Source organism: Meriones unguiculatus, chromosome 2 (genome assembly GCF_030254825.1).
Source record: "Meriones unguiculatus strain TT.TT164.6M chromosome 2, Bangor_MerUng_6.1, whole genome shotgun sequence".
Classification (NCBI taxonomy): Eukaryota; Metazoa; Chordata; class Mammalia; order Rodentia; family Muridae; genus Meriones; species Meriones unguiculatus.
The window spans coordinates 26,701,460-26,728,415 of record NC_083350.1 but is presented as its reverse complement, the minus strand read 5'-3'; the positions used below and the strand labels follow the sequence as shown (position 1 = coordinate 26,728,415).

Here is a 26,956-nt window from a genome sequence, read left to right as displayed (position 1 = left end):
GACTGCAACCATCACTCTTACCATTTGTCAGTTTCTGAGGAAGTGGGGGAGGTTGAATGAGATGGTCTCAGACCACTTTCTTCCTATGAGACAGTGAAATGTGGGAAAAAGGACAGCCCAGTTCAGGTGTTACGCGTGGCGAAAGCTGAAGAAGAGCTGAAGTTTTCCGTGAGCAGAGAGGTATTACAAACGATACTGTCAATTTCAGGGGCTATTCTGTTTTTCCTTAGTGATCATTCTTGCAGTACGAAGAAGTAGAACATTCAGACTTTTCTGAGGGAGAGATTCATTCCTGAGTTAAATAGCATACAACTATTGGATGTGTGAGACTGCCGTTGAGGAAAGCTTTGGTCAAATCCACAGATCTGGAGATGTTTCTGCACTGTCTTCATCTTCATGGCCATCATCATCTGGCTACCAGCTGATATCTAATGGCTATATGCAGAGCACTGAGCTAACTGCATTGTATGTGATTAAGAACATCGAGTTCTTAATCGTTTCTGGGCAGGCTGTACCATTCCCAATTTACTGAGAGAGAAATATATTGAAAGAGATTAACGAATGCCATTCTTGGAACTAAGCCATTGGGGGGACATGCAGCATCCAAACTGACACCAAACAGGACAGAATCTCTTCTGTGATGTTGTCTAACTCTATTCTCAACACATGATATCTCAGTATTATTGAAGGCTGGAAATGCTGCAGTTTGAACAGCCCTCATTGTTGTAGTTTGGCTAAATTTTGCTTGCCTATATCTTAGCATAATATAAGATGTGACTCTTATAGGTGGAACTGGTACTAAAATTCAAGCTTACTGGTTTTCAAATTTAGAAACCATTTTGCTCAAAGAGAATCTTATTCAAAAGTATGGCAGTGCAAAGCAAAACTGTCGATTTAGAGAAGTGTTAGTATAGGGGTATAGTACATAACCATGGCCTTTACTCCATCACACTAATGTCTGAAATGGCTATCCCATAGGGGACTTGATAAAATCCTATAAAAAGTACCTGATATATACTGATGAACCCAGTGTGCTATGGATAAGAAAATAGGAGACTCAAAAAACATTAATCCCAGCTGGATTGGGCTGTGATAGAGTCTATACAATGTGATTTGCAGTGAGCTGATGGTGATAAGGTATATAAGCCCTACCAGCCTGACCCAATCTTGTGTTCTTGCTCATTTCTCCCACAGCAGCCATGTTCCTCTTCCCGTGTACAAGACTGGTGAGCTTTCTCTAAATAACAATGGATTTTCTTGCCACTGGACCACTTAGGCTGCCTTGAATGTTGTCTCAGTGTCCATCCTGATACAACATTAATCTTCCCTCTAGGCTCACTTCAATATGAGCTCTCTAAACTCCGTGATCCCAGCTCCTGATCTCTGATCAATAATTAATTACATCCCCACCACTGTGGGCTCTCTGCCTGTTGCTTCTCCTTTCTTGTGGAAGCTCAGCAGATTCCAGGATCTTAAATGTTTCTTGTGGACCATTTATACCTTCCCCCATCTGTTCTGCTCCTCAAGAGCAATGTCTAAGAACCTGGGGAGTCTGGTGGGTGACAGTAAACACTTGATGAGGCTATCCAGTTCTTCCTGGGCCTAGTTAGTATGCCTCGTTCCTTTGCCAAAAAAATGAAGACCAGTGGGATATGACTCTTTGATGATTATGTGAGGCATCCATGGTTTATCTAGTAAAATAATAAAAGACAGCAAATGAAGGCTCTTTTTACTACAAATGTCAGCTTCAAATGCATGTTCTCCTAGAAATTTCCAGATTTTCTTCTATTTGAAATGGTTCATCAAACAACACAAAGCAAAACAAACAAACAAACAAACACATGCCTGCACCAAGACTCAGATGCCTAGTTTCTTTGTTATTTATAAATCATGATTAGAAAAATCTTGGAAGACAATTCAGCTACATGTGCATTTTGAGAAAGGTAAAAGGAGCACACTAGGGTCATAACCAACAATGTCTGATGTGGTCTTACACCTTCTTATCTCAGAGCATTGCTATAACTGTGGTTGGTGGGGTCTTACAGAGCCCCTTGGAATATATTTTGTTCAGAGAGCATCGGGATAAGTCTCCAAAGCTGTACAGATAGATATATAATGTTCTTTCCGAAAGATAGACAAGATCAACTGCAGCTGCAGTAGATAGAGCTCTGGCCTGAGATCTGATAAATATCTGTCCAGCAGGTGCATTACTTTGTTTGTTCCAACATGACACTGTGTCTCCATGCCTGGCATTAGGCGTGTTTTTGTAAGATGATGTGTGTCTCTTGATAGGAGCATTATTATCCCAATCTCTCTCTCTCTCTCACACACACACACACATACACGCACATTACTTTGGAGACTTTTCAAAAAGTTAGAAGTGTATCTTCCATGTCACCCAGCTCTACCATTCCTCACCATATGGCCAAAGGAAACAATATCATATTGTGAAGATTCTTGCTTCAACATGTTTGTTGCCTCTCTATTCACAATAGCTAGTAAATGGAAGCAACCTCAAGGAGGTACAAGAAGAAGCCAGGAAAGTAGAAAGGAAGGGACCATTTGTGTGTGTGTGGGAGGGTGCTTCTATAATGGGAAATAATAGGAGATTAAGTAGGGTTTTCATTATTATTGCTTTTTGTACATTTCCCTTGCCTTTTTAATCTTTTTTTATTAATTAATTCAAGTTACATCTTGATCATAGGTCCCTCCCTCTCCTCCTCCCAGTCCCACCCTTCCTCCTGAATCTGCTCTTCCCCATTCCTCAGAATAGGGGAGACCCTTACCCAGACACCCTAGCTCATCTATTCACTCCTTGCATTTTTTTTTTCTTTGGCTTTCTTATTGGCATGATTTGGTCACAAAGTCTTTGTGTCATCCTTGTCATAAAAACAATAAATTTCTCTTTTCAGCTTTTCTTACAGGAATGTTTTGTATCTCACTCCACTGCTTCCATTCTAATCACTTTTCCAGCATCTAAAAGTGACTGCCTCAGTCATCCAGCTTAGGACACTGTGACTCACTTATATTTTCTCACTTCTACCCACAAGACTGTATCACTAAGCTGTCTCTCAGTTATTAATAGAAAGGTTTAGTACTCACTTTGTCAAAATTAACTGTTAATATCAAACTTTGTCACAAAGCCCTTTCCACCACAAAAATGATCCCCACGTTCCCCAACGGGCAGAACTATATTTGGGGAGGAGCTTGAGAGGCAGCATTGGAAAGAAGCATCAATTTATGGCATATGCTCCACTATTAACCACCTCTGTTACCTACGTTTCTGTTGCTGAAAAAAACAAACAAACAAAACAAAAACCACCATCACCAAGACAAGACCACTTATAAAAGGAAAGGTTTATTTGGGGCTTATGGGTTCAGAGGGAGAAGACTCCATCACCATTATGGCAGGGAGCAAGCAGCAGGCAGGCATGGTACTGGAACAACAGCTGGGAGTTCACATCTTGATCCACAGCAGCAGAGAGAGCTAACCAAACCTGGTGTGAGACTTCTGAAACGTCAAGGGCCACCTCCAGTCACGTACTTCCTCCACCAATCCTCCACAAACATCACCAGCTGGAGGACAATCATTCAAACATATGAGCACATGGAACCGTTTCACTCAAACTGCCACATCCTGCTCCCTGGCCACCATAAGGTCATGACAATATCATAAGGCAAAACACACTTACTCGAACCTCAAAAATCCCCATAGACGACTTTCACAGTCTCAACACCATTTTAAAGTCAAACTCTCTTCTGGGATTTCTGGCAATCTTTAGCAAATTACTTTATTTCCAACATACACATTACCAGTCCAAAAGGAAAAAAAAAAGGGGGGGGGGCATAGTGAAGAAATGCTGGACCGAAGACCAAAACGATCAGGGGAAGTGTTGTATCCAGTGTTGAAGGGCTGAGACAGCTCTGTTCCTATGGTTTTGTGCCTGTGAAATATATCGCTCTCTTGGGCTGTTCTCACTCGCCATCTGCATCTCTCCTGAGTAGCTATACCATGGCTCTAGAACCTCTTACATCAGAGTCTCCAGTGCAATCCAGGCTTCATTTTCAACAGCTTCATGAAATGGCCTTTTGGGGCCTCGTACGCTCTCAGAGCTTTCACTTGGGGCCTGCCCTGGCACACACTGCCTGGCTTTCTCTAACCACAGAGGAAGACTCCACAGCTCCTTTGATTTGAATATCCTTCATGACTCTAAAGCCAGACCTAGGTGATTATCTGCCAAGTTTGGCTCACCACTCGGATCAACACCGGCCAGAAGTAGAAGTAGAAAATTTCTTCAACCCTTTTCTCTCAGAAGTCAGAGTTTATCTGGGTGGGGTCTTTTCCTGAGGACAAACTTCCCTTCATCACACTATGAATCAGGTCTCTCACCTTAATCTCCTTTTTTTTTTTTTTTTTTTTTTTTTTTAGCACAAGCCTTGGCTCCATCATTAAATTTCCCGGTGTTCTTTTTCTCTTCAAACTGTGCATTTTGTATTCCTTTGGGGCTACCTGTTCTTTTTCCTTGCAGACTTACACAACAGTGATTCCTAATAACCCTGCAACTGAGTCAGTATTAGGTTGTATTGAAATCTCTTCCAAAAGGTAAATTAGTCCACTATTTTTCAATTTAGCCTCGGGCAAATTCTTAGGATAAGGGCAAAATGGAAGCCAAAATAACATAATAATGGTCTCTACCCTTGCTACTGTTAAAGTCCTTGCTTCCCTCTGAAACCTCTTTTTCCAGATTTCTACAATCCATGTAGCTCTTAGGACTGTCTTCCAGGTTTCTAGTAGGAGGGCCCATTAAAACCTGATTATGGCATTCAACCACTTTTCTAGTCCAAAGTCCCAAAGTCTTTCCATAATCTCCCCAAATCAGATACGTCACAGGAATAGCCCACTCCCTTGTACTAACTTCCATAGTAACAATTTTTTTCTTTTTCTGTGATAAAACACCACAACGAAGGCATCTCACAGAGAGAAAGGTTTTAAGGGGGCTTGTTCCTCTAGTGGGAGAAGGTCCCTCACCATTGTGAGCCGACAGGCAGGCAGGCATGACACTGGAGCAGCAACTGAGAGCTCACAGCCTGATCCACAGAAAGGAAACAGGGAGAACTAACTTGAAATTGCATGAGTCTTTTGAAATCTCAGAGCATGTTCCCAGTGACATACTTCCTCCAAGAGTATACCTTGAAATCCTTCACAAACAGCCACCAACTGGAGACCAAGTCTTCAAACACATGAGCTTACGGAGAACGTCTCAGTCAAACCACTATATGCCCTATGTATATCATATTTTCCTCTTCGTATTAAATGGAAATATGTATTCTGTGCATTCCTTCCTTATAGATTTGTGCTGAAGATGAAATGTGAAGGAAGGTAAAAGTTTGCCATCAATTATAAAAGATTATCACCAGGCTTATAAAAGCAAAACCTTGCATTTTCAAACTTACCTACTAGATTATTGGCAAAAAGTTCTTTTTAATGATGTATTGTGTCAGGGATTTTGCATAGCTCTGGCAGAGCTTTTGATCGAGTCTGTGTTTGAGGACAGTCAGGTATGGCCTCGCTGCGTGTTGAACCCTACCCACACTGTTCTACTTAGATACACTTAACAGCTTTGGAGAGTGGATTTGAAGCTCAGAAACTGAGGATCTTCAATTCTTTGACACAAATGCAACAATTACCCTCCCTGGGCTTCCAGAAAAGCCTCTTCCCTTCACTTCGGAATATAAAGTATCAGGTACTAACAATAGGATATTAAAAGCCAAATTAGAAGCAATTACCCACAGCTTTGCAGAACAGTCCCCCACACAACCGCCACCCAATCAAAAGGACTGTGTCTGTCACCCACCATCTCTACTACTCACAGAATTATAATGTCAGCACTGCAAAGGATTTCATGGATTATCTTCCTCCTACTCACGTTCAGAATGGGGGAAATGAGGCACCGAAGATTGTGCTGTTGGGTACATACACTGGTGGACGAACACCACCGTAGAACTCCCTGTGTTCTGCTTGCTGTTCTCATTGCTGCACCCTGTTGCTGCTCCTGCTCTGACCCTGAGCTGGCTGCAAAAGTGGGTTCCTGGGATGCTAAAGACAAGCACATGCAGTGTTGTCTTGTGTGCCAAACACTTTCTTCCGTTGTAGTATAATCTTTCATAAATTTTTATCTTGAGCAAAACCACTCAGTCAGATCACACTGAAGAAGTAAGTGTTAATTGTGCTGGTATGATAACATAAATTGAGACTATTCCAGGCCAATAATATCATTGTATCACCCTTTTCTTATTCTAAAGTCCCTTGCTGCCTTTGCTGTTGCTGAGAGAAAATGGTTGTATCTTTCATGGAGTTGGAGGATTGGTCATTATGAAGACTTGGCCAATGGCATACGAGTAGTCCTTTATTCCTTCTCTGCTTCCTCCTATTCATATTTTTTAATCTTTGTAGATAAATCAACAGGGGAGATAAATGAAGATGTAGGGTAATATGTAATGATGTTTGGGTATATATTGAGTTATCTAAAGTGTTAACAGCATTTGAAAATTATAGGACAGAGAACATACAACCAAGAATGAACCTGAATCCAAAGTATGTTCAGAGAATGCAGTAATCTCAGAAATAGTTTTATCTCACTATTTAGGGAAGAAATAGTGACTATTATGCTACAGTAAGAGTAGACTTTAACCAAAACAAAGGAACATTATGGGACAAATTGCTATCCAGAATTAATGAAAAGCTTTAACTGTCCCTGAGCAAAGTTTACAAAATCTCATAGCATAAAAGTCGGCTGACAATATCTTCAGATGGCTCTCTGGTAGCAGAGGTGACACAGTGGAAGCTTGGATGTCAGTAGCAATGCCCCAGTTCTTCAAGAAAGACTACAGCTGAACTCTACAAATTGCAAATGTGTGGCTTAAAGTAGATTTTACTAGAATTCTATGACACATTCATTATACAAATGAGCAAAAGTAACTCATGAAAGATTTGATCATCACCTAACAGAGCAGAATAATTATTTGGTGAGACATTTTAACATATCACCGAGGTAAGCCTGATAGGATGAGCCATGCTTAAGCATGCTGAGGCTTATGCATTTATAGCACAGTGTCCTCTTATACTTTGTTCTGCTCTGCTGAGTACTTTTTTCCTTGGCTGAAAACCTAAGAGGCAGATAACACTAAACAGAACTATCTAGGTAGCAAGCACTACAGATTATCTATCTTCTTAGAAAACATTTGAAACATGGTCTAGTAAGTCTTGAAAGTCATTTGAAGTGCTGAAATTCTTATAGCACCTTATCAAGTGGCAAAATTGTTACCCAGCCCAAAAGATGGAGTTTAAGTCAGACAAATATTCTGTTTTGATTCAAATATATAATAATATATTATAATGTAATAATACAACTGTTAACCAAAATAACCTCATCACAACTCCAAGGATAGGCACCACCTCAGAGTGAAAGGATGAAAAAGAGTATTGCTAGCAAATGGGACCAGGCAAGAAATAGGCATTGTTATCCTATTAGCCAGCAAAATGGACTTTGACAAAAATTAATCTAAAGAGATCAATGATACCAATTCTAATTAAGGCAATTACTAACAAAGTAAACTTAAAATCTTGCACACATACACAGCAAACTCTGACACACTCAATTTTATAAAAAGCATATTACTGTAAAGGTAAAAATTAACCCAAACACAACAATGGTAAGTGAATTCAATACTCTCCTTTCAACAATTAACAGAAAAACCTAAGAATTAAATGACAACAAACATCAAATGTCTCTAACAGATAGCTACAGAATAATCTATCCAAACAGCAAAGAATATACAGTCTACTCAATGTTTTTCTAAAATAAATCAGATAATTGGGACACAAAACAAATCTTAAAAAATACAGAAAATTGGAGTAATACTATGTTGTCTATGTGACCATGATGTAATAAAGTTTAAAATCCAAGAAAAAAAATCTCCAGAAATTACATGAACTTGTGGAAATTAAGCAACATTGCCACTGAATGGTGAATAGGACAAAGAAAAAATTAATATAGAAATTTAAAAATTCTTGGGAATGAATAAAAATGAAATTAAAACACAGAAAAACTTCTGAGACACTGAAAAGCAGCCATATAAGGGCAATGCACAGCTCCAAATGACTTCATTATAAAATCAGAAAGAGAACAAATAAACTATCTACTGATGCAATTCATGAATTTGGAAAAACAAGAATAAACCAAACCCAAATCCAGTAAATAGGAAAAAAAAACTTGAAAAAACAGGACAGAAATTAATAAAATAGAAACAGACCAACACAAGGAATTAACAAATCTATCAGTTGGTTCTCTGAAAAGATAAACAAAATTAACAATGAATCAAAAGAAGAAATAAATGACCTAAATTAATAGAATTAAGGATAAACATTACAATAAATACCAAAGAATTTAGAATATAATAAGGTAATACTTTAAAAACCTATCCTTCATTAAGTGAGAAAACTTAAAGTAAATAAATAAATGTCTATATTTATCCATCATAGAAATTAAACCAAGAAGATCAACAACTTAAACAGAACCATAACAAATAAGGAGATTAAGACAGTAATTCAAGATCTCACATTAAAGAGCCTAGATTCTGGTTAATTCATAGCAGAATTTTACCAGACTTTTAATAAAGGAAAACAACTAATGTTTCTCAAATTAAAAACAAAGAAACACTTGCAAATGTTTTCTATTATTAGTATATTACCAAAATCTATAAGCCAATATTCCTGATGAACATGGATGGAAAACCTCTCAATAAAATATTTGTAAACTAAATATAAGCATGTATCAAAAAGATTATCCACCACAATCAAATTGGCTATATCCTGGAATTGCAGGATATAGTTCAACACACACAAAAAAAAATCAATAAATGCAATCCTATACATGGACTTGACAAAAATCACACGATCAACTCAATAGCTTCAGAAAAGAACCTGGACAAAATCCAAATTGCCTTCATAATAAAAAGTCCTTTTTGTTTTAGACGCATCAGGCAAGAGTAGAGGTCTGATCTCTGATATTAGAAATAAATTGGGACTTTGTACAGATGTTCATTTAGGGGTCATCCACCCAAAGAGCATCAGACCCGACCGATACCTTTTTCTCAGAGGCGGGACCTGGGGCATCAACCAGGATGCAATCAGACATGCTCTTCTCTGGGTCCAAAGCGGCTGACCCTGAGTGCAGTGCTTAGCCTCGCATCCTGAGCATAACATTTTAGCTTTTTATGGTAGCCAACCATGCTTGGGGAGACTGTCCTGCTTCAATGGCTGTAAAGGCCTGAATGGTCATGGCTGCATTACACTGTTGTGAGACTCTAATCTTGCATATACACCACAGGCAAACCAAGGAGACCAACACCAGAAGGCCTGCTAACGCTCCCATGCCGCCCATTCCTTCAGATGATTCATGGCTGCAGCAATCCATGATGATAATCCTGTGGCTAGTCCTGTGTCCACTCTGGTAGAATTTACCGTGACAATGGCCACTCTCAGCTGTTCCATCGTAGTATCGAATTCTCCAGTCCAATTACCTAAAATATAGCTCAACAATTGTTTAGACAGATTTGCAGCACAGGAAAAATTCTCATGTTATATGCTAGTGACTCAAAGTCCAGCATATTTTCATTGACAGCCAAGTTGAGCGATTTGCCATAGGGTATCAATTTGCTCCTGCACGAGGTCAATCCTCTGATTGAACACCATCAAGCTTCCTTTTAGTTGAGCATTAATTCCTTTTTGTACAACTAAGGCATGAGCTACATCAGAGATCAGACCTCTACTCTTGCCTGATGCATCTAAAACAAAAAGGGGGAACTGTAGAGAGCTGCGGAATGCTATGCCTTAAAGATGGAGCTGGTTTCTGCCTTCCACCTTCCCGATGGTGAGTGCTCTCTGTCAGGAACAATTCCACATTTGGCTAAGGCTGAGGATCTGGCTTGCTTCCATGTATGTGGACCTATCTGCATTGCCCACGTGGCATGCCTGGGTTGGCTACCCAGAGGCTATTTAAGCTGTGGGCTGGCTTTCCCCAGGGTCAGAAGATTGTTTAAGGTTCCTGAATAAACTGCATTGAGAAAAAAAAAAGTCCTAAGGAAGGTTGGGTTGGAGAAAATATACCTCAATATAAGAAAATCTGTATGACAAACACATAGCCAACATGATTCTAACTGGCAAAATAATAATAATAATAATAATAATAATAATAATAATCTATCCTATTAAAGTCAGGAACAAGAGAGGACTTCCACTGTTCCCCCTCGACCTCAACGCAGCACTTGAAGCATTATTAGCTAGAGCAATATGAAACGAGAAAGGAATTAAAGGAAAGCGTATGTATATATTGATAACAAACTCATTATTAGTCAAAAGCATACTAGCAGTGATGGGAATGAGGTCACTGTGAGTGTGCCCATAACACAGTGTGTCATGCTTGTTGGGTTTGAAGAGCTGAGCTCCTTTCAAGCACGTTACTTTAAGAGAGATCACCAGAACGTGTACTTTGTTCACGAGACAGTGCTCGTTGTGATTTTGAATGGGACTGGAATGCACAGTAGGCCTGTTGGGAAGAAATTTTAGGAGGGAAATTTGGGCTGAACGTCAATGAACTATTTCTAAATAGTTACAGTTGTTCAGGAATAGTTTATTGTCAGGAACTCTTGGCTTAGACATTAAGCTGCAACCCATATGCATGGCGAATGGAGGTGCCTGCCTGCACTGGGTGTTCTTATGCACAAGCCCTTGACTCCATTCCAGTGCTTGAGCCTTTCCAATCTCCTCCTCCTCCAGGGATGCAGTGGAAGGTGGTGGCCAGTGGGAGAGTCGGTGCCACCTCACAGCAACTTCTCCTGTGGCTGCTCAGCACAGTGATGCTTAGGCCCCTGGGACAATGACCTAGAAGACAGCTGTGGCCTGGAAAGAGAGCAGTCCTAAGCTGCTGCTGTGTGTGTGTGGCTGCTCCTGACACTCTGTTCTCCAAGGCTTTCCAAGAGCAGGCAGCAATGCTCACTGGACTTTTCCGCCAGGATCCCAGCAGGTGGTGTTTGAGGGAGTCAGGGGGAGAAAAGGGTTTCTTTGTTCATGTTTTATTGCTCAACATTCCCTCTTCCTGGAGTCTCCGCTCTTGCTTGATGGCCTCTGTGAAGTCCATGACCTAGACCCTTCCTGTTTCCAGTCTGTCTTGCAAGTGTTTACTGTGCTCTCTTTTCAGTTTCCAAATGTGCCTCCTTTGAAATGTCATCATACAGATCCTATCAAAACATGTGCCTGTTTTAATCACAGTTCTTGCTTGGTCACGTCTACCATAAGCTGGGTTCAATCTCTCCCCCAACCTCTCTCTGCCCTTCTGTGCTGGGCAGTTGTAAATTCTTTTCCTTTTGTAGGCATGTATCCTCTTGGGCAGCCCTGTGTCAGTCATGGAGTTCTGCTTTCTTTTTCCTGTGTTCATTGTCTATGTTTTCTTCAGGATAGGCTGTGTTCATTTGCCATTGGAGACACAGAAGAGAGATCTGTCAGTGGAAAATGGTCTCTGCAGAAACCCTGGAGGGAAGCCAAAGGCAGCTTCCCCTAGGGCCAAGACCAGATCTATCTCATCTGAGATGTTTACTTTTCTGTCAGCTAAGATAGAACACCTAAAGAGCCTTAGGCAGGGCTGGTGGCATTATAGGTGTCTACTGGGAGACTCTGGGATCTTTTCTATGAGCCTGTGGTGAAGTCAACAGTACCAACTCAAAACCTCTAAATATGGCTTTGCTGCTTCCAGTGGACAGAACTGATGGATGTTCACACTCTGGGGCCTTGTTACCCTTGCTGTCTTTTAGGTGGAGAAGTGCAGAGTCCAGAGATGCTAGTAATGAGAAAACAGTATCTGACTCCAAGTCAGAGGATCCAGATGCCAGTCTTGGCCCTGCTTCTAAAATGCTGTGAGATCATGAACAATGTCTTCCCATCTCTGAAAGTCACTTTCTACATTGCCAAATGAAGCTTGGACTAGGGGAGTCTTCATAATTTCTTCCCATTTCTAGGACAGTAGGACGCTGCTCTAGCCAGCCATTTGCTACCTCGAAATCTCATGGCCTGCCTACCTTGGGGCTTTGTTTCAGAGGAACTGCCCTCCTGATTTGGGCCTTCTAGTCTTCTGATTTGGTCAGCTGTGAGCTTACAGTTAACTGGGGATCTTCCACGCAAAGCAGAGTCCATGGTTTGTCCCAACTACTCCAGAGAAAAGGTTTCAGTGAGGGAAGCGCTGCTTCTCAGAGCCAGGCGATGTTTCAGCTTTCCTCTTGGCTGTGATTCGATGCCATCTCGGGACTGTGTACTGCGCCCTTCTCTTGAGCTGCTCACGGCGTGCCGCGTGTTATATTCCTGTCAGTGTCGACTTTCGTCCTGGAATTGAAGTTGGCAGGAAAGAGACTTTGGAATGAGGAAGAAAAGACTGCCAAAACAGTTCATATGCCAAAAAGAATTCTCTGTTATCTGCAGACTTAGTCTTCTTGAGTACAAGCCACTCCTTAGCAAAAGGAAGTAGATCCTGATATATATATATATATATATATATGCTCTGTGATAAGAAATATTACGTATTGAGATGGCTCATGTCAAAACTGATCCAATGGCACAGTTCTCACTGGAGGCCTCTTTTTGTCAACTGTGAAGAGAGCTGAAGCATTAACTTGTACACTGACTCTGTAGTTGGATCAGCCCACTTTGATCTGTAAGTCCTTGCTCCGCCTTCCATCACTAGACTCAGCATTTATTTGGAGGCAAGCAGCGTTTTGAGCTTGGTTCTTCTCTAATGCAAAAGATGAGATGCTACCAACCCTTCTCAGCTGGCCACATGCCCACCCCTTCGATAAACATGGTGGTAGAAAGTGGCTCACTCACCAAGTCAATGACTGACTGACCGAGTGGATGGAACTGAAAGCTGGATGATCCGGGCCTCAGAATCTCTTCTGCTTACCCCCAAACAGTTGATTTGGAGATAAATTATATTTATGGAAACGTTCTGTAAACCATAAAATGACAACCCATATGTTTGTTATTATTCTGGGTATTTTGAATTATTACAGATGTGCTTGAGTTCTCAAGAGGAATTTTTCACTAAGAAATGAGATCAGTTCAGAATGAGTTTTCTTTATTGGAATCAAAATCCAAGAGCACCCTCTGGGTACCAACATGCTCCAATGGATCCCTGCTCATTCAGTCACTCTAGGTTGCCCAGGACACACATTTATATATCACCCTCCATTTAAAGGGACTTCCTTGTTCTAAAAGGTGTGAGTAGAGAAAGAGACTGTGGGCAAGTTTTGGGGAAGAATAACCCTAATTTTATATGTAACTTCATAGGCTCATGAGCTAACTTCATATACCTGTTTTTCATATAAAAAATGTATCTGGAGAAAAAATGTCCCCATCTATAAAATTAATTCCCAACTTATAAATTATATACATATATATTTATAATTTATATATGTATTAAGTTAAATGTGGAACCATTTACGAATAACCAGCTGACAAGAGTGTTACACAATGGGTAGCTAAATTACTGAACCATGATAAATTTGACACTTGCAAAGCTGATGAAAATCTATGTAAGCAGCTGTTGACCGCAGCATAATGGCATTTTATCTAATACTTTAATTTTGTTTACATTTTTTCCAAGTTTAGTCACAAGCGGGACTACTTGTGTAGGTTAGAGTGCGCTGAGGCCTCTAGTGTAACCAACACAGTAAGTACATGTGTGCCTGTGGCTGAGAACGTGAAGCTTAAATCTTGCTATTTTAGAGTGTGGCGGGTTCTAGTGATGGTGTTGTCTTTGGTTTCATGAGCTTGTTGGTTTCATATGTGGCTTATTGAAGCTAATACTTTTTAAGGTATGAAGAGCCCTGATTATTACCTTGTTTCCATGGAAAGCATTCTTGGCTTTACAATAGATTCTTTTGGATGCAGTATCCAGAAATATGTTCTTAGAAAACACAGGGACCTGCACAGGTTTTTTTTTTTTATTGATGAATTATATTTATTGATGAAATATTGACATATTTCCACATGTTTATCTGACTCTATATGTACATGTTTAAATAAGGTTTTCATTAAAGCAAATCTTAAGTCCTAAAAGAAAGTGACTGAGTTTTGATTATGCAATAAAACACCAAAGTTAACCCATGTGTGTCAGTATTGTGTAGCTTCTCTGTAACCTTCAGAGCCAGGGCATCTCCCAAAAGCTACTGTCAACTGGAACTGGAAATTTTCTCTCTTCATTATCAGTTCTTCTTAACATAGCATTTCCCTACATACATCTTGCCTAACATTGTTCTTCCACAATTGGCACTACCTTTTATCTCTACTGGGACATTAGACCCTAACATCCAATTCTGCCTTGTCTTTACCCCATCTGAACCCTGCAAGGACTACTCCCTCCTGACACTAACATTTAGGATTTCACTTATAGTTGTTCCTCTTAATCCTGACAAAGCAAACAAGATGCTCTGGGTTATGTCATTTCTCCCTGAAGTTCTACAGTCAACCTACTGCTCCTGCCACCTTTCCCTTGGGCATATTCCCCTGGCCACCTCTCACATGACACATCTCAGATGTCACTTTCCACTTAACAAATTTTTCCAGCATTCATAACAGCATTTTTAAAAACCTTTTCCATCCAATCTCCAATGCTTTATTTATACTCCTCCTGTGACATTTTATATGATTTTCAGTGTGATGATTAATGATACTGTTTCTGGGATCTTCTAGTAAATGTGTCTCTAGTGCCCACAACAAGCGCTTGTTCAAGGAAGTTACCCAGCAAAGGGGCTAAATTGTGTATGTTGTATGTGCACAATGCTAGCCTCCATTCCTTCAGGCCTAAACTTCGGTGTATCTCTCAGATTTGATACACCACCCACTGCAAAAGCTACAGCCTTCTGATAAAAGGACTTTTACTTTCTGTGTCAATAAAATCAAGATGTTAATCGTATTTCTTGCAAGTAGCTAAAGGATTAGCATTTAAAAATACTATTACTTCTCTGGTCTACCACAGGCTTCTTTTATTTTCTTTCTTTCTTTCTTTCTTTCTTTCTTTCTTTCTTTCTTTCTTTCTCTCTTTCTTTCTGCTTCACACCTATTTATTGAAAAGTAACTTAATCTTGAAGTAGAAAGCAAATAATGAATCAGACTGAACTTATGTAAGTTATTGACCTTACAAAGGCCTAAAGGACATTGAACAACTTTACCAATAACAGCATTTTTTTGAGATGACATGAAATGAAGGGTGGATTCATGATATCGGATACAGAATGAGCACGGTGAATTACTCAGGCTAGGGTGTAATTCAACATGTTCAAAATGCTGTCAGTTTCTAGATGTGATTTCTCAAAACTTGATTGAAATTAAAAATTTTGCTTTCAGTTCAGTCTTTGTTAGTGATTATTATGCCATTCCGTTCCAGCCTTAGTTCCCCCAAATGCATGACAAGCATTGGTTTATGGTCTTCTTGTCAACAGGGTCCAAATGGGCATCCATATGCCAGTGCTTAATGATCAAATTCTTGGCCAGAACACGGGCCCTCCCCCTTCACCCACATTCTTTCTCCAATCTCTTCCCATCACCCTCAGGCATTTATTTGCCAGGGTGCTGGGGGAACTGAGTCATCAGTTGCTGAGTCTTTGCATAAGGGAATTTGAGCGAGAGTTTCATAATGTCAAGTGAAAAGATCCGGGTTGGCTGAGCTAAGTCTTCATTTTTGGAACCTCCTCTCCCAAAACAACTGGAGGGTAGGTTTAAAAAAAAAAAAGAAGAAGGTGTGTATTAATGTCAGTAGCCTGGAACTGTTACCCTAAAATGGTCAACTATATTACCATATACCATTGGCTGAAGATGGAGCCTCTGGCAATACTAAGCTGGTGAAACTCAAAGGTCCAACTTCTAGAATTCAGTTGTGTCTATCAGCCTCCCTCTTGATAAAGAGTAATCTATTTACTTTCTCATATGCTGGCATGTTATTGCTACTCATGTATTGCTATGGAGGCCGGTGTTTTCACTGTGGTAGAATGAATGATGGAAATGCATGGATTCTGACTTTATCTTGAATTCTGCCATTTACCAGCTGCGTAAAGCCTGGCAAGCTATTGCCCTCCTGGGTGTTGCATTTCTTGTGGTACCCTAACAAATCTAATCATCCACTAACGTCCACCGAATAGAGCTATGGATAAGCTGTGGTCAGTGGGCTTTGATGATGTCAGTGTTAACTGCAGAGGAAAGATACAGTCACAAAAAAAAAACAAAACAAAACAGAAAATGGCAAGCAAAGTAAGTTTAATTAAAACATTACTTTTGAAGTGCAGAGAAGTCAGCAACAAGTTCGAAATATGACAATATTGTAATTACTGCTTTTCTAATGTTCCAGGCAGGAAGTCTTTCTGACCTTTGTGTTGTCCAGTCTTCTTATATTTGTTCTCCAAATTCTCTTAGTTTCTGTTTATTTGGTCTTGCCTCTCTGGTTTCACAGCTGCGTTTCATAGCTTGCTCCCCATCACTTCTTACTAAGACAACTTCTACCGCCTGCCTCTTTTCTGCCTATCTCTGCACAGGCCGAATAAACTGCTTTTTAAAACTACACATTCATACATAACAACAAAACCAACAAAAAGAGAGGAGTACCTCTTCTAACAGTTTCAGTTTTCTGTTAGCTCAAATCTTCTAAGTGGTTCCTAATAGTTCATTGGTAGGTTGTCTGTATCCACAGTATAGTGCCCAGTTCAGACTCGAATAAATAAAGCTGGACCAATCCCCACATTCTTCCCCAGCTCTCTGGGCCTTCTGTGACTTCTATCTGCTCTGTTTCAGCCCACCAGCTTCTCTTCCTACTTCTCTCATAACACCATAGCTTATTTCATGGAGTGCCTCTTCTGTGAGAGCTAATCCAGGCCGTACATTGTCCATATGACCTAGTTCTCTGAGGACATCAACCATGATCTTCCTGGCTACTCATACCAACATACTGCATTGAAAAGAATGTCTTAATTATCTAGCTATCTCAACACAAACCAATCATTACGGCAACAGTATAAAGCAGGTAAAAGTGACTCTTTCAGTAGAACAAGAGATAACAGAAATGGAACATTGTTATTACGAATGTAAGGGATAAGGGATATCTATGTTTTTATTTGTATATACAACTTTTATTTAACACCCACTATGTGCTGAGCATTAGATTAGATAGGAATGATGCAAAATAACAGTCTTTGTTGTGGCAGCGTAGGTGCCCGATGGTAGAGCTATGTGTAAAATGGGGTGGACTCTTTATTGATGCACTCTGTGTCTACCCACCCCAGGGGAGTCCCTAAGTGATCATTGCAGTCACTGTCAATTTTTCCTCTAGATGAATATGCTTACCTAGCCAGCCAGACCAGCTGGGACCTGGTGAATGACTGTAAGACTCTTGGTGGGTGCCCTGAGGGGTTAACAAAAACAGTACACTAATCAGGGCATCTGGAAACCCAACAAGTTGCTGCTACACCCTGCGACTCCCACCTCTGCCTTTCCTAGGCAGATAAAAACTCCACAAGAACAATTTTACCACAGAGCCTACAGTTAAATTACAGTAGACCCCTGGGAAGGTCTCGTGGAAAAACATCACCCTTTTCTTTAAAATTCAGAATAGGTGCACATTTTTAACATACTCCTAAGAATTTTGATTGATAAAACCAAACCCCACAAAAGTTAAAAAAAATTCTGCCTTAATGTGAGATTATATAACATCCATTTGTGATGAAATCATAAAACCTTTCCTATGACTGTGCCTTTGCTCTGTGACATTGATTTCAAAGTCACACTACAAATTCCTGGTGCCATTCCTGTCAACAGAATGATTCATTTCAGGAACAATATTGTTTGATGTAAAATATTCTGTTCCTCAAAATAGCTCTATGGAAACTATCCCATTATTTACAACCAAGTACATATGATCTCAATTAGGGAACTATTATTACCTTAATTCACATTCAAACACTGAATCAATGGTGCACACTTTTGATCCCAGCATTCAGGAGGCAAAGCAGGCAGATCTCTGTGAGCTTGGTATACATGGTGATTTCCAGGCCACTTAGAAGCTACTATTTAAGACTCTGTCTCAAACTTTTGAAATATAATTAATTATTTCACCCAACAGAAATATATTTATTATATGACTCTGGTGTCAGGCATGGTATCTGTCATCAGGACTGCTAACTCAGCCTTCTGTTCTGTTTCCAAGCCAACTCCAGGAATAAAAAGCAAACTTGGTTTGGAAATTGACTGGGGCTGGAACAGAATTCTGCTTTTAGTCATGATCTCACATTTTAGCAGATGCTGCATGGGTTGACACTTTTCCTGAAAGCAGGTAAATTGGACTAAAAATCTTCATTTCAGCACTTACTAAATGGCCTATGGCAAGCCCTTGATCTTTAGACTCCTTATGCATAAAACTGAAATTATTTCTAGAATATATATATAATATATACTATATAAAACTATATATTTGTTGCTAAACTAAATCTACCTGATTGAGCTTAACCTTGAGATAAAAATGGTTATTATGTTTACAAAAGGATACAAAACCAAAGAGCAATAAGGACAGAATTAAGCCACATTTACTAAGAAATGGGAAAGGCTGCTAGATACAGTGTAGCCTTACTGAAAAGCATTACTGACATTAGAGTTTGGTAAACTCTGTCCTAGGGTAAAATGCCTGTGTTTGAGTCCATGTGGCCTCATACAGTGATCCGGTGCAAATTATCTAAGTTATATAGCCAGTTTTCTTCATGTGCCAGGTAGATAATAATATACATACCAAGAGGCATGAAGGCTGATGTTAGAGTTTGCTGTATAAGAAGCATTTATGAAGTGGTGCCTTATTGTCACCTTTGTTGTTATGTAGTTGGGTCTTCCTGTGTAGCTCTAAATGGTCTGGCACTCGCTATATAACCCAGGCTGCTCTCAAGATCCTGGCAATCCTCCTGCCTCAGTCTTCCAAGTGCCAAGATTGTAGGTATGTGCTTGCTATCCCTTATTTTTCTCCTCCTCCACCTCCTCCACCTTCATCTTCTTTTCCTCCTCTTCCTTCTTCTCCTCCTCCTTTTCTTCCTCCTCCTCCTCCTCATCATTATCATCATCACATCTTCAAAAGGAATTTGAATTAAATGAGTTTGTGCATATCCTACAAAAATACCTGTTATGGTCCCCTGACATGATATTTATTCAACAAGTATCATTTCTTGCTGTTTCTATCACCACCATCAATGTCACTAGCATAGTTTTCAGAGCTTTTACACATACCATCTCCTCAGACGAGACCAGCCTAACCACTGGTCTCACTGATATCACTCCAAGGAAGAGGAAAATGAAACTTAAGAGTAGTAGAGCTGGATACCATGGCTCAAGAGACAGAACACAGGCTCATAGCAGGATTTTTGCATTCTGTAGTCATGAGTCCTTTCTCACGTGGCACTGCTTCTTCATCAAAATGTGTGATAATTGTTAGTTTTCGTCCAATGTTACCCTTTGAGTCCTGGGAGCTTGATGAGGTAGACAAACATGAGCATTTCTCGTTGGCAGACCTCTACAGACAGGAAGCTAGGATAATTGCATTCCAGTCATTTGGCCTTGGGACTGCATTTGTAACTAGCTAACTGTGGATGGCCAAGCCTGATGGAAAAAGCCCTGGCCACACAAACACAAGCCTTGTATGGTGGTTCATTGTTGATGCTGCAGTGAGTGGTCCATTAACAGTAGCCAACAGCTTTCTAAATGGTTCCTGCTCAGGACAGAACTGGCTTCAGAACCTGCCAGATCCCAGCTCTACACCAGGAACATGCAGAGGTACCTGGAGCATTCAGTGAGGAGCCAGAGAGTATTTGATAGCAGAACTACTGTGTTCTGTTCAGAACTTGTTTTTGACTTGGTTTGGACCAAAGGCAATGGCACATTTCCTTTGAGTGAAGCACTTTCAGACTTGTACTTAAACAAAATAATTAAGAACAAGTGCTGTAGAGCTGGAGTGAGTTGATTATAAAGTGGGAGGTGTTACAGTAGGTTTGCAAGAGAGCGAGACCCCTGGAGCCATACTGAAGCCAATGACCAAAGCTTTATTGAAGAATTAACTGCCAGGCTGTCTCTGAGAGCAGGAAGAGAAATCCTGCCCAAAGAGAGTCTGTGTTTGTGTAGGATGGCTTAAGTTGGGTAGGATAGTGCTGGAGAGCATTAAGGGGAAAGGAACTGGTGTGAAAGGAACTGTCATGAGCAGAAACTTTTTGAGAGGACCTTTGGTTGTTAAGATAACAGGATGCTAAGGTTGTTAAGAGGTCAGGCTACTCTGGGCGAGAGAAGGGTCAGATTCCTGACATGTGCAGAACATGCAGTTTCCGTTTTCAAGAAGGGGCCAGTTCCCACATGGATTGTCCATCCATCTTGATATCTTAGGTGGGTCTATATTGGCCAGGGACTTGGCCAGGGACTTGGCTAGCCTAACATGTCAGCTTTCCATTGATGATAGAGGGTTTTAATGCTCTCCTCTAGCTACTCCCTGCTGAACAGCAGTGCCGAATCTGGGGCCAAGAAGGCTGATAATAGCCAGTTCAAGTCAAAGAGTTGCCTCTGCTTGAGGAGAGCCTAAGGGTAAGACAGACAGGTTAGGAAGGAGTTGGTTAGAAGTATGGTAGGGGATTTGGGAAAAGGAATGAGGCTAGGAGGTAAAGGATCCCAATAAGGGGTCCAAGAAGGGACAGGAGGCATGGCCAGATGCTACTGAACTACTGAAGACATTCGTGGTGCAGAAGTTCATGAGTCTCCACTGAGCTGTCAATGGCTGGTTATGGTTTAGAGGTTTTGTTTTGTTTTTTATTGTACACTTCTACCAGACCTGACTGGTTGATGCGATAGCAGCATTCTTCACTAAGAGACAGTCTCCTTCCTTTTTCTGTTGTCAGGAGGGTAAATTGGGCTAAAGAAGAGAGCTGTTCCTGTAGCATTCAGAGGGCACTAGCTGAGCTCTTTATTGCTTTTACTTGTTCCACCAAGAGCCAGTTATAGGATGTAAGGATGTGACCCAATTATAGGATGTAAATATGACCCACTGCCATCCCTGCAGCTGCCAGAGAGAATGTCAGTTGACGCTCACCACCATAGTGAGGTGAACAGCCCTCTTTGAGCATGTGAAGAATGCAGTAGCAGGAGGGATAATTCCCACTCAGAGTAATAGGTTAGTCTGGAAAGGACAGTTACTGGGATACAGGAACCCCTTTGCTTTGGGCCACACAGGAGAATGAGCTGGATCCAAAGAGAAGACACCAGTTGGAAGGGAATGATGGTTAGAGAAAGTAAGGTTTTTACAGAAATGGGGTGAGCACTCACTAATGTCATGGTACGAACAGTCCATTCATTCTTCAGGAGAGAGAGAGAGAGAGAGAGAGAGATTTCACAGGAACAGGGAGGGTGAGGGGAACATGGAGCAGGAGAGATGGAGCAGGAGAGATTGAAAGTGACGTTTTTGGACCAGCGAGATCCATTGTTTAGTTTGTACTGTTGCCAAGCCATGTAACAATAAAAGGTTAACTGGTGGCATTTGATGTCTATCTGGAGCCCCAGGTGGCAGCTGTTCTTGAGAAGGCAGTCCAGCGGAGTGAGGGGGGCTGTGCTGAATGGCTATTCCCATATTTGAAGTAAGGGGGAAGGGGGAAAAAGACAGAGGAGGTGAGCAGACGAGTAGAAGAAGGCAAACAGCTTTTCAAAGCTAGTTCAGGAGGGAGAGTAATGATGAGGAGGAATATGAGAAAGAGGAAAGTGAGAACAAGGAGAGCGATGAGGAAGAGAGTGGGAGGGGAAGGCATGGAAGATGGAGAAGATGGGGTTTAAAAAGGTGTCTTGGGACTGGTCCTGACCCAATAGGCATCCTTGAAGAATCAGGGGCCAGGAAAGAGAAATCTCTGGGTGTCAGATACACATCAGAGAAACAGTAAGTGCAGGGGCACTGCCTGACATGCCAGCATGGATTTTGGCTGGAGGTAAGGATATGAAAAACAGGCTGTTATGGAAGAGACACATACAAAGATCAAAGAAGCCAGGAAGCAGGCAGGAGAAATCTAAATCCATGTTGAGTGCAGAGGCTGACAATGCACAGGAGGTCTGTGGCTGTCAGGGGCCTGAACAGCAGTTTGGTGATCACCAGAGATGAACAGACAGGGTCCGGAGACAGCCATATGCTGTTGTGTGCTTCCCGCTCAGTGATGGATGGTTGAAGCTGCCCTCTGTCCATCTCTGAGCTGTGCTTTGTTAGCTGCTAGCCTTGAGTGTCGGCTAGCCATTAGCCCTGGCCAGTGTTGGCATCCCTGACATTGCAAGTATCCCCTTTGCTGTTAAGGAGACTGTATTCCCTTCTTTCCCATATTCACATGGCCCTCTCTAACACTTCAAACTGAAGAAAGGGTTAAGCATAACACCAAGAGCTGACAGTGAAAAACAAAAACAAACCCAAAAAACCAAAACAAACAAACAAAAAAACAACGTTGGGCCAGTGAACAAGCAAAGGAAAACTGAGAAAAAAAGAGATCACAAAATAAATCAACAAATCAGCAGGAATCAATGCATATCTTTCAATAATAACTTTAAACAACAATGTCTCAACTTCCTAGTCAAAAAACGCAGGGTAACAAACTGAATTATAAAACAAGATCCACCAATCTGCTTCCTTCAAGAAAAACCTCACTTGAGAGTAAACAGATGGACAAAGGTATTCCAACCAGTTGGAACCAGGAAAGAAGCAAGAGTTTCTGTCCTAATATCTGATAAAACAGACTTTAAATCAAAAGTAACAAGAAATTACTTCAATGGAACAATCCATCAAGAAGACATTACAATCCTAAATATATATGCAGCTAATGTCATTAAGCAAACACTGCTGATGCAGAGCAACAGGTTAATCTAACACCAATCCATTAATTGCAGGTGACCTCGATTATCCATCTTAGCCAATGGACATATACTCTAGATAAAATATAAACAGAGAAACAGAGCTAGATGATATCATATATCAAATGGACCTATGAGAGCTACAAAACATTCCACCAAAATACTAAATAGTACACAATCTCCTCAGAAGCTCATGTATTGAATCAGTAATAAAAACTTCCCAACCAAACCCAAACTAACAAATATCCCTGGACCACATATAGTTCCCACAGAATTCTAACAGTCCTTTAAAAAAGGACTTAAAGTCAATGTTTTTCAAAGTCTTCCATAAAATAAGAGAGAGAAGAAAGGCTCCAAATTCCTCTTATGAAGCCAGAATTACACGTAATCTGATATCTAAATCAAATTAAGACACACAACAACAAAAAAAGTATATACCAATATCCATGATGAACATAGACACAGAAATTCTCAATAAACTACCTGTAAGCTGGATTCGCAACAACAACCACAACAATCTACCATGACTAATTCATCTTCATCACAGATATGTAAGGATGGTTCAGTGTAACTGATAAATGCAACCTACCACATAAACAGAATCAAGAACAGAAACCACATGGTTATCTCATTAGATGCAACAAAGGCAGTTGACAATCCAACATCCCTTCATGATAAAAGTCCTGGAGAAACTAAAGCTACAAGAAACATAGCTCAACAAAATAAAAGCAATCAACTAGCCAACATTAGAAAAACTTTAAATATTTCTGCTAAAGTCAGAAACAAAGATGTTTACATTTTCAACTCTTGTTTGATATGGTGCTTTAAGTCTCTGCTATAGCAATAAGACAAGGGGCAAACAAGAGATATAAATGGGAAAGGAAGAAGTCAAAGTATCCTTCTGTGTAGATGATTTTATTATATTTATACGAATTTTAGAGACTCCACCAGATAACCCCCATGTCTGACAAATACATTCAACACAGCAGCAGGACATACAAATATAATTAACACACAGAAGTCAGTGGCTTTCCAATATACTAACAAAGATGTACAGAACAAAAGAAATAAGGGAAACAATCCCATTTGCAGTGGTCTCAAAAAGACATAAATAAAATATCTTGAAATAAACTTAAAAGAACTCTAGAAATAGCTTTTAGGACACTGAAAAAAGAGCCTGAAGAGGATTGTAGAGGGTGGAAAGTCTTCTCCTAGGATTAGTATTGTGAAAATGGCCAAACTACCAAAAATAATCCACAGGTTCAATACAATCCCCATCAACTTTTAGGTGTGGTCTTTTTTTTTTTTTTACAGATATTGAAAACTTAAAATAAAATTTTAAATGAAACCAAAAAAAGACCCTGGATATCTAAAACTATCCTGATCAATAAACACTATTGAAAGTATCACCATCCTTGATTTCAAGTTATATTACTTGATTATATAGTACTCAAACAGCATGGTACTGTGATAATAATTAGACACACTGATCAGTAACACAAAAATGGAGGTCTAGATATAAAACCAGGCTCCTACAAGCCATCTGATTTTTGAACAAAGCCGCACCAAATACACATTGAAGAAAAGACAGCAAATGGTGAGGGAAATTGGACAGCTATGTGTAGATGGAACTGGATCCTTCTCTCTCCCCCTGCATAAAACTAGATTCTAAGCCAATGAAGAACCTCAATAGAAGATCAGACACTCTGGATTGGTTAGATTAGAAAGTTGGGAATATACTTTAATATATAGACACAGAAAGTGACTTTTCTGAATAGGACTTGAATGGTACAGGAATCCAAACTGACAATTGATATATGGAACCTCATAAAACTAAAAAGCTTCTGTACAGCAAAAGACACCATCAATCAAGTGAAGAGGCAGCTTATGGACCAGAAAAAGAATTTTACCAGCTAGACAAAGGTGTAATATGTAGAATATAAAAAAAAAAACTAAAAATCCCTAACCACCAAGAAAACAAATCACCGAATTAAAAAGCAGGGCATGGAAGTAATCAGAGTGTTCTCAAAAGAAGGAAAAAAAAAAAGGCTAAGCAATCCTTGTTAAAGTGTTCAACATCCTTAGCTATTAGGGAAATGCAAATGAAATCTACTTTGAGGTTTTATGTTATCCGATTCAAAACAGCAAAGATAATAAGCAAACAAACAAACAAACAAATAAATAAATGCTGGCATGATTGTGGGAAAGGGGAAAACGTACTGTAGACTGGTAGAGCCTCTGTGGAAATCAGTGTGAATATTCCTCAAAAAAACAAACAAAAAAAAAAAACCTGAAAATAGGTCTACCTCATGATCCAGCTACCCCACTTGGACACATTGTGAAAGGATTCTGGGTCTCCCACCAAGACACTCATTCAGTCTTCTCTTAGTTAACTAAAGGTCTAAGTTAAAGCTGCAGTGTTTTTAGTGGGAAAGTATAGTAGTTTAATGCCCAATACTTAAAATTTTTAAATCTTTGGGCTGGGCAAAGGATATGCATACATACATATATAAATACATATATACACACATATGTGTATATATATATATATGCTTCCATGTATATATGTTTTTTTACTTGAAAAAATTTAAATAATTTTTTATTTATTACAATTTATTCACTTTGTATCCCAGCTATAGCCCTACCCCCATTCCCTCCCAATCCCACTCTCTTCCTTCTCTCATCTCTGATGCCCCTTCTCCAGTCCACTGATAGTGGAGGACCTCTTGCCCTTCCATCTGACCCTAGCCTATCAGGTCACATTGGGACTGTCTTTCATAGTCTTCCTCTGTGGCCTGGAGAGGCTGCTCCCCCCTTCAGGGGAAGGTGATCAAAGAGCCAGACCATAAGTTCATGTCAGAGACAGCCCCTACTCCCCTTACTAGGGAACCCACTTGGAGACTGAACTGCCATTGGCTACATCTGTGCAGGGGGTCCAGGTTTTCTCTATGAGTAGTCCTTGGCTGGAGTATCAGTCTCAGAAAAGACTCCTAGGCCCAGAGTTTTTGGTTCTGTTGTTCTCCTTGTGGAACTCCAGACCCTTCCAGGTCTTTCTATCTTGCACTTCTTTCATAAGATTCCCTGCATTCTGCCCAAAGTTTGGCTATGAGTCTCAGCATCTACTTTAAAACCCTGCTGGGCAGAGTCTTTCAGAGGCCCTCTGTGGTAGGCTCCTGTCTTGTTCCTTATTTTCACCTTCTTCCAGTGTCTATCCCATTTGCCTTTCTGAATGAAAATTGAACATCTTACTCACGGCCCTCCTTCTTGCTTAGCTTCTTTAAGCGTACAGATTTTAGTATGATTATCCTATATTATGTCTAATATCCACTTATAAGTGAGTATATACCTCATGAAATTGAAAAGCTTCTATAAAGCAAAGGACACTGTCATCAAAACAAAACAACAGCCTACAGATTGGGAAAGGATCTTCACCAACCCTATATCTGACAGAGGGCTAATATCCAGAATATATAAAGAACTCAAGAAGTTAAACAACAACAAAGCAAGTAATCCAATTTTTAAAAAAATGGGGTACAGAGCTAAACAAAGAATTCTCAATAGAGCAATATCAAATGGCAGAGAAACACTTAAAGAAATGCTCAACATCCTTACTCATCAGGGAAATTCAAATCAAAACGAACCTGAGATTTCACCTTACACTCATCAGAATGGCTAAGATCAAGAACTCAAATGACAACACATGCTGGAGATAATGTGGAGAAAGGGGAACCCTCCTCCATTGCTGGTGGGAATGTAAACTTGTACAACCACTTTGGAAATCAATTCGGCATTTTCTCAGACCATTAGGAATAATGCTTCCTCAAGATCCAGCTATAGCACTCCTAGGCATATATCCAAAAGATGCTCAAGTATACAAGGACTTTTGCTCAACCATGTTCATAGCAGCTTTTTTGGTAATAGCCAGAATCTGGAAACAACCCAGATACACCTCAACTGAGGAATGGATACAGA

The 26,956-nt window shown here is 40.2% G+C and overlaps 1 protein-coding gene across 4 annotated transcripts in view; it reads left to right on the top strand.

The window, feature by feature from the left end:
- Positions 1–26,956, top strand: part of Htr4 (5-hydroxytryptamine receptor 4) — a 182,138-nt gene that overhangs the window by 130,511 nt on the left and 24,671 nt on the right. The window contains exon 7 of one of the 4 annotated variants that reach the window (XM_060377192.1): positions 10,838–14,153. The exons of the other annotated variants lie outside the window; for them this stretch is intronic. Within the exon in view, the coding sequence (XP_060233175.1) occupies positions 10,838–10,925 (88 nt within the window). The 3' untranslated portion in view covers positions 10,926–14,153. Of the gene's footprint in view, positions 1–10,837; positions 14,154–26,956 lie in introns of those variants that run through there. 4 annotated transcript variants of the gene reach the window in all.